At 36.4% G+C, this 11,641-nt stretch overlaps 2 protein-coding genes and 1 long non-coding RNA gene across 3 annotated transcripts; all 3 read left to right on the top strand.

Moving 5' to 3' along the window:
- Nucleotides 1–268: 268 nt before the first annotated feature.
- Nucleotides 269–1,658, top strand: LOC141655780 (uncharacterized). The gene is made up of 2 exons (XR_012548176.1): nucleotides 269–335; nucleotides 957–1,658. It is a non-coding gene; the product is annotated as an uncharacterized LOC141655780 (long non-coding RNA).
- Nucleotides 1,659–2,665: 1,007 nt separating this feature from the next.
- On the top strand, nucleotides 2,666–4,328 carry LOC141656330 (uncharacterized). Its single transcript, XM_074463182.1, has one exon. It carries the CDS (start codon nucleotides 2,674–2,676, stop codon nucleotides 4,252–4,254), a length of 1,581 nt encoding a protein of 526 aa, XP_074319283.1. The 5' UTR covers nucleotides 2,666–2,673; the 3' UTR covers nucleotides 4,255–4,328.
- Nucleotides 4,329–5,022: 694 nt separating this feature from the next.
- Nucleotides 5,023–8,899, top strand: LOC141656329 (protein NRT1/ PTR FAMILY 7.1-like). The gene is made up of 6 exons (XM_074463181.1): nucleotides 5,023–5,580; nucleotides 5,716–5,775; nucleotides 5,995–6,169; nucleotides 6,265–6,482; nucleotides 6,638–7,197; nucleotides 7,783–8,899. Exons 2-6 carry the CDS (start codon nucleotides 5,728–5,730, stop codon nucleotides 8,663–8,665), a joined length of 1,884 nt encoding a protein of 627 aa, XP_074319282.1. The 5' UTR covers nucleotides 5,023–5,580; nucleotides 5,716–5,727; the 3' UTR covers nucleotides 8,666–8,899.
- Nucleotides 8,900–11,641: the final 2,742 nt, after the last annotated feature.

The raw sequence follows: 11,641 nt of genomic DNA, 5'->3' as shown, positions 1-11,641 counted from the left end.
ATATAGCCATGCCTTGCCACGGTGCCACCACCCCAAATATCCACCCCTAAGATCCACGGTAAATCACCTTACCGTTATTTTTATCATACCGTTATTTTTTCCGTACCGTCACACCGGAGAAATAGAAAGCCACTTCGGAGCAGCCTTGAACTTTTTCCTTAATTTGTCTACTTCAAAATTTAGATTGGATGAAAGAAATAGCTTGGTACTGGACCTCCAGTACCTATATTGATTGGTACAAATTAACTGATATATATATGTATATATATATTAGGATACACAGCTAGGGTGCTCTTTGTTCCCGAGAACTGGGTTGTAAGCTCTTCTGGTCATAGGTAACTTCCCCTTATCTGTTCTTTCTTTCCTTGGTATTGGCGCAACATAAGCGATAGGCCCCATAGATAAGGGCTATGGTCTCCAGCATACAAAAACTCCAACATTTGTACCCGTATAAGTAATAAGAGAAGTAGTTGTCCCCTAATTCCTTGCTTTTAGCGGAGAGAGAGTGATAATTAATTCTGGTTCTATTCCGGCATCTTTATCTTTCCCGCGAGCCAATTCAGTTGATCAGGATGGAAATACATATGAAGATACGATCTATAGGCAATGGACTCTATTTGTGGTTTTTTTTGTTCAAATCAAAATACCCTCAGAATTAATACCAAAGATTCATAACAAACCTATATTACGGATACCATTTCCTCTCACAAAATACTCATTTGCCATAAAGTGAGAAGCACATGGGGGTACCCCACCTTGTCCCCCTATCCATTTTGTTAGAGGTCTTTACCCGTTTATACGCCTCACTCGTCGTCTATACCAAGACCTATTGTATTAACATATAGAGTACAAAACTTCCGCAACTATCGTACGTATACGGAGTATTAAACTATTAGTTGTCTCACTTTTAAGCAATCTGAACTCTATTTTCTGAAAAAGCCATTTTTCCATGACAGCTCCACTTCAAATACACGTCTTGGTGACTTGGTGAACCATGGAAGAGTAGCAAAAGTGGGTGGGCCGCTGTTCATATACATGGCTGTTTGTGTAGGCTGGAAGCATGTGGTAGTGAGTGATTTCACAAGGTGAGGATTGTGCAGAGAAGGTGTTCGAGGAAATGTGTGATACAAACCTGTGTATTTCGTCAAAAGATGCGATAATATCTAGTGCACCCCAGGTGTTCGACGAATTGTCTCAACCAGTTTTAAGCACAAATTCAGGTCAGATAATTGAAGAGAACCAAGATCTCATATATAGTTTTTGACAACAATAATGAAATACAAGCTGATGATGAGTGTACTCATGGACATGGGAATGAAGAAACACAAATTGATGCAATAAGCTCATCTAATTTTAAGCACAAATTCAGCATTCCGTGGACGAAGTATACGAATTTAGGGGTGAATCTGACCAACAACTTTGTCAAGGACATTCAACCCGATGCACACAACATGGATGCAGACAACATGTTCGATGAATTGCCACATCTAACTTTTATCATAGATGGGGGAGAGTTGAGCGTTGAATTACATGGGTTGTTAAAATTAATGGGGTATAAATAGAGGATCAAATTGTATGGTTGTTTAAGTAGTTGTGTTTCAATAGAAGTCTTAGCATGAGGCATGACGTATTAATGCATGTTGCTTCTACATTCTTTATCTCTATCTTTTTAAAATTTTATCATTAATATTTTTTTAAATTTCTCTATTATTTATCTATTTAACGTGTTTCATTAAAATTGGAGTCTCTAGAATTGCCTGAAAAAAACCTCTTTTATATATATATATTGATGATTTGTCATTCATAGTCTATAATTAAATAATTAATTATAACTATAGTTATAGATTCGTTATTATAAAAAAAAACCTAAACAAACTCCCATTTATATATTGTAGCTATATATTATAATTAAATAATTCATTTGAGATAGTAACTTCAGTCCCTATGGGTTCGACCCTTACTTACCCTATCTATTTGGTAGAGTGTGAGTGAATATAAATTTATTTTTGACTGCGGAAACGACACACATTAAATTTTGGCGCCGTTGCCGGGACTGATTGTTTATTATCTTAGGTTATATATTTGGTAGTTTAGTTGGTTTGTGCTATTACAATTCAGTTACGGTTCGGATCGGTTCTCGAATACTATTCGAGTTTGTAGATGACAAAAAATAATGTCAAATACCTGTGTACGAGGTGACTTATATGTAAAATAGCTTCAGATAAAAAATTAAAAACTTTTAAAAACGACCTAGGCCCTGTTTGGTAATCAGTAGATTGGAGTAACATATTTGACTAGTATATTTCAATTAGCAGATTTAGTAAAAGTGTTTGGTAATCAGCAGATTTTGGTTAATAGATTGTTGTATCTATGTGTAAATTATTGACAGATTCATATTTTACAATCTACTAATGTGAATATGCTGGGTAGAGCAGCATATTGGAAAAGAGTTGATTGAGCTCCAATCTACTCTTTCAATATGCCATTTACCAAACACTCAAAATAGTAAATTGATGAGTCAAACATGCTAAAAGTCTTGAATATGCTGGAAATTTCTCAATCCGTCGTTTACCAAACACCCCCCTAGATAAATGTATATTTAGAGAGTTGATTTTTTTCCACTTATTCTCATTTCAGACACATTTGACTGTAAATGAATCATATATAATCCGTATGAAAGAATCAAATAAAAATGACGGTTTGAAGAGACCTTCTGTCAAATTATCTACGCGGGAACTTTTTATTTGTATCGACTCTTATACTAAACCGTTACTCTCAGAGTCTCAGCTGTATCAACCAACAAAGATGCAGAAATTAAAACCGATGTCCCAATTTCGTGTCTCATCTTGTATTCGTAACGAAAAAGACCCAATTGCTGCTTTCAATCTCTTCCTAAACCCTAATCAAACCCCCAATTCAACCCTTAAACCCTTCAAACATTCTCTTCTTTCCTATGATCTCATCATCGATAAGCTCGGTCGAGCGAAACTTTTCCATGAATTGGAGCTAATCCTCTCCAAATTGAAGCTTGAGACTCGGATTAGTCCGACTGAAATCATGTTTTGTAATGTGATCACTTGGTATGCTAGAGGTCGTTTAATTGATAAAGCACTCCAGGTGTTTGATGAAATGCCAATGTATCGATGTCCAAAAACGGTGAAGTCGTTGAATACGCTATTAAACGGGCTTTTAATTTGTCGGGAATATGATAAGATGGAGAGGATTTTTTTGGGTTTTGGTCGGTTTGGTTGGCGGGATGCTTGTACTTATAATGTGATGATTAATTCTTGTAGAGCGCGAGGTGATTTGGTGGGTGCGCGGAGATTGTTTGATGAAATGCTTGAGAGGAGGTTTCGGCCAAATGTAGCGACTTTCGCGACTTTGATTGCTGCGCTTTGTGAGGGGTTGAAGTTGAAGGAAGCGTTAAAGTTGTGGAATGATATGAGTCGGGGTTACAAGATTGAGCCGAATGTGTTTGTTTACACATCGTTGATTAAAGGGCTTTGTGACGCAAATGAGCTAACCGAAGCTTTCCGGCTGAAAGACGAGATGCTAGAAAAAAACATGAAAATCACTTCGCCTATTTTCACTACCCTGATTAGAGGTCTGTTTAAGGTTGGCCGTAAGGATGATGTTCAAGGTGTTTTGGACGAGATGACGAAAATTGGGTGTAAGCCGGATACTGCAACCTACAACGCGTTAATTACTGGTTACTGTGAAGAAGGTCGGATTGAATTAGGTTTAGGAGTATTGAATGAAATGAAAGATAAGGGATGTAAACCTGATGTGGTTAGTTATAATGTCATTATCCGTGCTTATCTTAATGACGGTAAATTCAGAGAAGCCATGGATTTATTCGAAGATATGCCAAGACGAGGTTGTAAACCTGATGTCGTGTCCTATCGGGTACTTGTTCAGGGGCTTGTTGATGGAACGATGCTGCAGGAAGTCGTTTCTTATTTGGATGAAATGGTATTCAAGGGTTTTGCTCCGTATCCTGTAGTGATAAACAAGTTCATGACACGTTTGCATCAGGAAGGGAATTCGGAGCTGTTGTTTCAAGTATTAACTAGCTTAGCTAAAGGAAACTACATTTATACTGATTCTTGGACATTGGTGACTTCTATTGTTTGCGAGAACAGCGAGTTGTCAAGTTTCCGTCAGCTTTTTGATTCACTGATAGGTGACAACTGCCAAGTAGGGCTGACTGCTGAGCAGTTCTGTCTGAACTCGAATCAGACCGGAGAGGTTTAGGCCAAGGTGGATGAATCAAGGAATTGGACCAAAAAAGGCGGTATGGAGTTAACTATGCATCTTCCCAAAAATTTGGTAAGCCCATCGCCAAACTATCCCAAACCCGTTAGCCCATTTGTCTAGCTTAGTAGATGTTCATTTTTATTTTAAAAACCCGAACAAAGGCGGTATAGATTTCTATGTTGCCATTTTGATATCAATCCGCTTTATTTTTAATGAAATTGCTCTTTTACTCAAAAAGTGCTCTTTCGAGTTTTAATAATTTTTTGACACACCTAAATAATCGATAAAATTACGGATTTTCTTATGATACAAATAATTTTGATAACAATCACGACCCCAAATAAGACCGATCACATCAAACTGTGGAATTGCAAAAAATCGCGACAACATGACCAATACATGAAAGTTTTTAAATTTACTGAAATCACTTCGTAAAACCTCTATAGATCGCGGTTCTTTGCAATTTAACTCTAAATACGGTTTATCGACTCCAAATAAGACCGGTCACGTATTTACGTGTCAAACATGGAAAAAATGTGTTACTAACTTATTAATTTTCTTTCCTGAAAAAACGTACACTACATTCTAAAATTAGAAACAATTCTTATCCAAATTCCCGTACCAAACGTTGGAATCAATCATAATTCATACAAATTAGGATTTTTACACTTGACTGATTCTTAAATAATTCCCTAGTATCTCTAATTGTTAATTAATAAAGGAGGAATAAGGGATATATTTAAACCTTAAAAATCACAGTTATCTAGTCAGAGAAAAGTAAGGGAGTATTCTTAGGATAGTTTGTTACATGCAACAATATCAAATAAATTCATAATATAAATATGTAAACAACTTAGACAATTCTCATAACAAAAAGTGTAATTTCATTGATCTGATCGTGTCGAGTTCGTGTTTCATGAATTCATTATATAAATATACAAACAACTTAAACAATTCTCATAATAAAAAGTGAAATATTGCTGGCCAGGTCGTGTTGGGTTCGTGTTTCGTGAATTTGTTCTCGTTATAACTCGATAATTTTCATTTTGAGTGATTGGAATTGAAGAAAGAAGATTATTTTGTTGGGTGGAAGATTGATAAAGAAATTTTGTTTGTCTATAAATGACAATAGGATTTATTGGGTCTGTACATAATAGTTTTTCAGCTGGATTGAGAATTGTAGGTGTGACGAAATCGAAGAATTATCAATATCAATATCAGTATCAGTATCAATCGAATTTATCTTCACCTTCACCGGAGTATTTCCTCTTGGCTTCGACTGTTGCACGAGGTTCCCTTTGCGCTAACAAAGTTAGGAAAAAGGTTCGTCTTGCTTTTTATTATATTTCTTGTATATTTTGTGTCGATTTATATTCGTGTAGAGTATATTTTGAGGTAATGTTGTTGTTGTTGTCGTTGTTTTTGATTTTGATTTACGAAATGACATTTTATTCGCAGGACTGATTTACCATGGCGGAAATGAACTCGCCTAATCACATCCATGAGACATCTCAGAAGGTCAGTTTATTTACTACTTGATACATATATTATCTTGAGGCATGACGTGGATCGGACGTCCTTGTTCGGAAATTGATTTACTTATAAAAAAGATTATTCATTAAAATTTAAATCGTGTAAAGAAAGGGTAAAACCGACACTAAGCACTCATGACGCTCTTTGCGATATCATGAGCGGCCTTTTAAAACGCCTAAACGTTGTTTAAATGTGTCTAAACAGGCAAGAGAAGATGCCATTGTGGTTCAGGAAGGACCAGTTAACGGCTCGGAAATCAGTCTTAACAACGAGGATAGGGAAACAACAATTGCTCCAATTTCGCAACAACGAAATGATGCTAGCCCTTCGATTAAAAAGAAAAGAAAAGGAGGCTGGAAATGGGCAATGCTCTTATTAGGTACACATTGTTACCGATTTTGTAATTGTAAAATGGTAGTACTTGGTCCGTCATAAGGGAGACTAATTGAAATCGTATATGTATGTATGACGCAGCAAACCAAGGGCTAGCAACATTATCATTCTTTGGTGTCGGAGTGAACTTGGTATTGTTCTTAACAAGAGTACTTGAACAAGACAATGCTGCCGCGGCAAACAATGTTAGTGTATGGACCGGCACTGTTTATATGTTCTCTCTTGTCGGCGCTTTCCTTAGCGACTCCTATTGGGGCCGGTATCTCACTTGCACCATCTTCCAGCTTATTCTCGTCATGGTATGTTGGACCATTTCATTATCTTCCCCTTTGTTTTTTGTCCATTAGTCTGCATATGTCAGCTAGCATAGTTGGTAAAGTCATGAGATGTGGTAATCATGACCAGGGTTCAATTCCCGTCAGCAACTGATATAAGATCATACAATTTTTTTCAGGGGTTAATGTTGCTATCATTAATATCATCAATATTCTTACTCAAACCGAAAGGGTGTGGAGACGGAAAATTGGAGTGTCACAAGGTATCCACCATCGGCGAGGTAGTATTCTACCTATCAATTTACATGGTAGCCTTAGGATATGGAGGACACCAACCTACATTAGCCACATTCGGGGCAGACCAATTCGATTTAGCCGACCCAAAAGGGGAGTCTTCAAAAGGAGCCTTCTTTTGCTACTTTTACTTTGCTCTTAATTGTGGCTCTTTGTTTTCGAATACTGTCTTGGTATATTATGAGGACACCGGTGCTTGGGCCTTTGGCTTTTGGGTGTCGACCGGTGCAGCTGTACTTGGGCTTGTTCTCTACTTGGTGGGGTCACCCAAGTACCGGTATATCAAGCCCCATGGCAACCCTTTGCCACGGGTCGCTCAGGTTTTCGTTGCTGCTTATCGGAAATGGAATGTTGATGTTGGTGATGCTAATGAACTCTATGAAACTGAAGGGTCTGAATCTGCTATTAAAGGAAGTCGGAAGATTGTTCACACAAATACTTTCAAGTAAGTCTCCCTTAAAAACAGTCCTAATTTAAGTCGAGAAAATGCGAACATTTTATAGTAAAAAGTGATTATTTAATGGTAAAATGTTATAACTAAAATTCTCACTTTTTTATCGATAAACTGATGGTAACATTTTATCAGGAAATAATTACATTTATTGTAAAATGGTCATTTTGTCCGTCTTAATTTCATACTAGTATAGATCCCGCGCAAATGTGCGGTTTTTTAGATAGGAATATTAAAGAAAATATGAAGTAACAATTATAAAACCTGATATTTAACTCAATTTGATATTTAATTATAAAATTTATTATTACTAATGTTTTGTTATAATCGGTGGAATAGGAAAATTTCAGTATAATCCAGTTGTAGATATAATAATATAATGAAAGTACAATTACAGATATGATATAATAAAAGCTCAATTACAGATATGATATAAAGAAAGCCTAATTATAACCAAATTCATTTAGGCAGGAAAATTTGGAGATTTCTTATTCTTTTAGTATAAGGTAGATGGAAAATGCTCGTCTGAAATGAGAATTTGCCAAAAAAATTGAGTGTTTATTGATGAAATTATTGCAGGTTCTTGGACAAGGCGGCGACAGTAACTCGAAAAGACATGGCAGAGCCAAAGAATCCATGGCATATATGCACAATAACTCAAGTCGAAGAAGCGAAATGTGTACTAAGACTACTACCACTTTGGCTATGCACAATCATTTACTCTGTCATCTTCACTCAAATGGCGTCCCTCTTCGTCGAGCAAGGAGACGTGATGAACACAAGTATAGGCCACACTCACCTCCCTGCAGCTAGCATGTCTGTATTCGACATTTGCAGTGTCCTGCTCTGTACCGGCATTTACAGACACATCCTGGTCCCAGTAATCGGAAAACTAAGTGGAAACCCTAAAGGACTGTCTGAACTACAAAGAATGGGAGTTGGATTGGTTATCGGGATGTTAGCCATGGTGGCCGCGGGAATGACAGAGATTGAAAGGCTAAAAAGGGTAGTTCCGAATCAAAGGTCAAGTAGCCTAAGTGTATTTTGGCAAGTACCTCAGTATGTTCTTGTAGGTGCATCAGAAGTGTTTATGTATGTAGGACAATTGGAGTTCTTCAATGGACAAGCTCCTGACGGAATCAAGAGTTTCGGAAGCTCGCTTTGTATGGCTTCGATGTCATTTGGGAATTATGTTAGTAGTCTTATGGTTCATATGGTAATGTTGATTACTAAAAGAGGTGAAAGGCCAGGGTGGATACCTTCTGATCTTAATTATGGACATATTGAGAGGTTTTATTTCCTTATTGTCGCGTTAACTGCTATCGATGTTGTTATTTACGTGTTCTTTGCTAGGTGGTATAAACCGGTTACTTTCGTCGAGAATAGCTATAAGCCTACTGAGGAAGAGATTGTTTATGAAGAAGAGGAAAATGGAGAAGATCAAGTTATTAGAAGAGTGTGATCTTTTGGGTTTTTTAATAGAGTTTTGTAGATCTCAAGGGTACCTACTAGGTAGGTACGAGTCTATAGAACAGATCCGAACAGATGCTGTTCAAGTAAGGTCGTATTTTCTGGTTGATCGAGTTTTAAGTTAAGGATTGTTGGCTTCTTGTTGATCTTTTAGAGATATGATGCTCCTAGCCCTTTTGATTCTTGAATGAATAATGTAGTAATGTTTGATTTTTAATTGGTGCATTATCTATTCTTTTGTCTTTGATCAAAATTCTTTATTTGATGATTATTTGAAATAAAATGTTCTTGTACATTAAAAAATAAAAAAAAAATCGATTATGAATAATTTGAGATCGGTTAACATGAATTATTGCACATGAAAGAATGGTTAGAAGACTATAGACCCTTATGAAATGTTACCAAATTTATTGCACGAGAAACACGTATTCATATAAATTGGTCTCGAATTTCCATTTAAGACTTAAAATTCAAAAATCTTAAGCCATACTAATGGATTAAGCATTAGACTTCTTCCATTAAAATGTTAACAACATCATCATCATTACCTAGCCAGTGCCTTAATGGCTTCCGCGAATTGGGGGGAGAGGAGGTCGAATGTACCACCGTGTACGTAATATTACCCTTTTGTCTGCAACGAAAAGATAACTGTGATAATCTTATTATAAAATGATCCTACATCAAAAAATTTGAAAATTAAAACGGAAATTATACAACTTAATTATCAGCTGAATGATCTCACAATCTCAGCAATGTTACACCTATCAAAAAAAAAGATCAATTAGTTTTAGGATGGAATATTTCGACAGTCGACACTCACATACAATGAACCCCGATTACGTGTGGTATTAGAACATAAAAGGTGACATTTTTGTTGTTTTCCATAAATAGACATTGATTTCCACAGTATATAAACTGTAGATATTACCTTTTTAGGCAGTGGAAAATGAATTTCAATGTCTTAATTCAAGAATTTTGATGCAGTTAACAGTAAAATCCACCTTTTCGAAGTGTTGTATTAGAATGTAATTCTTCATCAAGAAAAAGTCAAAGTTAATTTCTACCTAACTCTAATCCTAGTTAATTAGTTATGTAAGGCAACATCTCAACCATTAGAGTGTCTTAATAGGTTACTTGTAACTTGTAATTTTGTCTTAAAAGATTATTTAGGTACATTTCAATTCTAAATATTTGTTTTTTTATCAGAGTATCCCTATCAATAATAGTGTCAATATCCTTCACTGAAGGCAGTTCTATTAGTTTGATTTTTCAATCGCACATCACGAATCGAACCCTGAACATACATTTGTTTAAGAGCTGAAAGATTTTACCTCTCACACCAATCAACTTTGATCGATTCTAAATATGGAAACTTTTTGCATGAATTGGCATTTTAACTACTTGATTGAACCATATTAGTACACATAATATAATTTGAGTTATGGTATATAAAGTTGTTGATAGTTACATGCATGAGCTAGATTGGCCGACAAGTAGGACTACTTAGTATGTATGTTTATGCAAGCGACTCATTAAATTATTTATGGTAAAAAAAAAAAGTTCTTTTATAAATTTTTAATGTAAGACACTGTTCTTTTGGATTGGAACTGACTGAACTGAACTAAATTAAATTGAACTGAATTGATCTAAATTAAGTTGAACTGAATGAACTCGAACTGAATTGAACTGAACTGAACTTATAAGCAATAATTAATCGAACTAAGCTTGATCAGAACTAAACTAAACTGAACTCATATGATGAACTGAACTGAAGTGAATTGACCTGAACTAAGCTCATCTGAACTGAACTGAATATATCTAAATTACTGAACTTATAAGAATTGAAATTAAGTTCAAAAGAACATGATTTTATTAAAACGTCTTAACAAAAATTTGTATACTACGAGACCAACCAATCAACGATCGAGTACCACTTATCTCTAATGATGCTTGCACTAATAATTTCCATCATCCTCGCACACCAAAGTGGGCAAATTTAATTAGATTCGCTAATCATATATAATAAGAAGCAATTGAAATTAGGGCTACATGAATTTATTAATGTCACAATATTTCTCAAAAAGTTCACCGATATAGAACGGACTAAAATAGAAGTCTCGTCTAGAGTTGGCATAAAGGGCCGCGGGCCGGTGGGCGGCACGGCCAGGCACGGCCCATAGCACGGCACGGCACGGCCCGACGAGAAAATCGAGGAAGCACGGGCACGGCACGAATGGGCTTTGGACGGGCTCCGGCGCGATTTTCATCAAAAATCCGTGCCTAGGCACGCGCACGCCCCACGCGTGGAGTCCGAAGACGCACCACACGACGGGCTTGGCACGGCCCGGCACGAAGAATGGCCCGTTTATTATTATTTATTAAATAAAAAGTACAGTAACATTTAACAAAATATATATTTAAGCCATTAATCATCATTTATTAAACTAAAAGTACACTAATATTTAATAAAATATAAATTTAAACCATTAATCATCATTTATTAAACAAAAAGTACTAAAAATATATCAATTATATAACGTTTTTTTTTTAAATAAAAAAATATTAAAAGCACGTAAGGCGTTTTTTTACATGACAAGACAAAAAAATCCATGGGCATGACGGCCCGAGAACGAAAATGGCCGTGCCTTGAGCGGGCCGCGGCGTAGGTTTGGATCAATGGGCCTGGCACGGCACGGCCCGAGGAGCCCAATATCCGTGCCTGGGCCGGGCCAATTTTTGGGGAAGGCACGATGGGCCGGCACGCGGGCCGGCCCAGCACGGCCCATTGCCTACTCTAGTCTCGTCCCATGCATGTATATTGCAAACATACGTCAATTTCAGCTTACATGTCATATCAAGTAGTGCATATTCCATATAAAACCTGATGATTTCGTATCACCATATTTTATATTTTGGTCGTTCTAGATGTCCCAGATATTTGAAATTTTGACTTTTGTTAGTTAGTGTT

Source organism: Silene latifolia, chromosome 5, assembly GCF_048544455.1.
Source record: "Silene latifolia isolate original U9 population chromosome 5, ASM4854445v1, whole genome shotgun sequence".
Taxonomy (NCBI): domain Eukaryota; kingdom Viridiplantae; phylum Streptophyta; class Magnoliopsida; order Caryophyllales; family Caryophyllaceae; genus Silene; species Silene latifolia.
Note: the sequence above shows the minus strand (reverse complement) of the source record. Positions and strands in the feature narration are given on the sequence as shown.

Excerpts from the sequence above, each read along its gene's own strand:
- LOC141656329 (XM_074463181.1), top strand. The coding sequence starts at position 5,728 with ATGGCGGAAATGAACTCGCCTAATCACATCCATGAGACATCTCAGAAG. Across the intron at positions 5,776-5,994 it reads TCCATGAGACATCTCAGAAG|GCAAGAGAAGATGCCATTGT; the intron begins GTCAGTTTATTT and ends GTGTCTAAACAG. Across the intron at positions 6,170-6,264 it reads ATGGGCAATGCTCTTATTAG|CAAACCAAGGGCTAGCAACA; the intron begins GTACACATTGTT and ends TGTATGACGCAG.
- LOC141656330 (XM_074463182.1), top strand. The coding sequence starts at position 2,674 with ATGAAAGAATCAAATAAAAATGACGGTTTGAAGAGACCTTCTGTCAAA.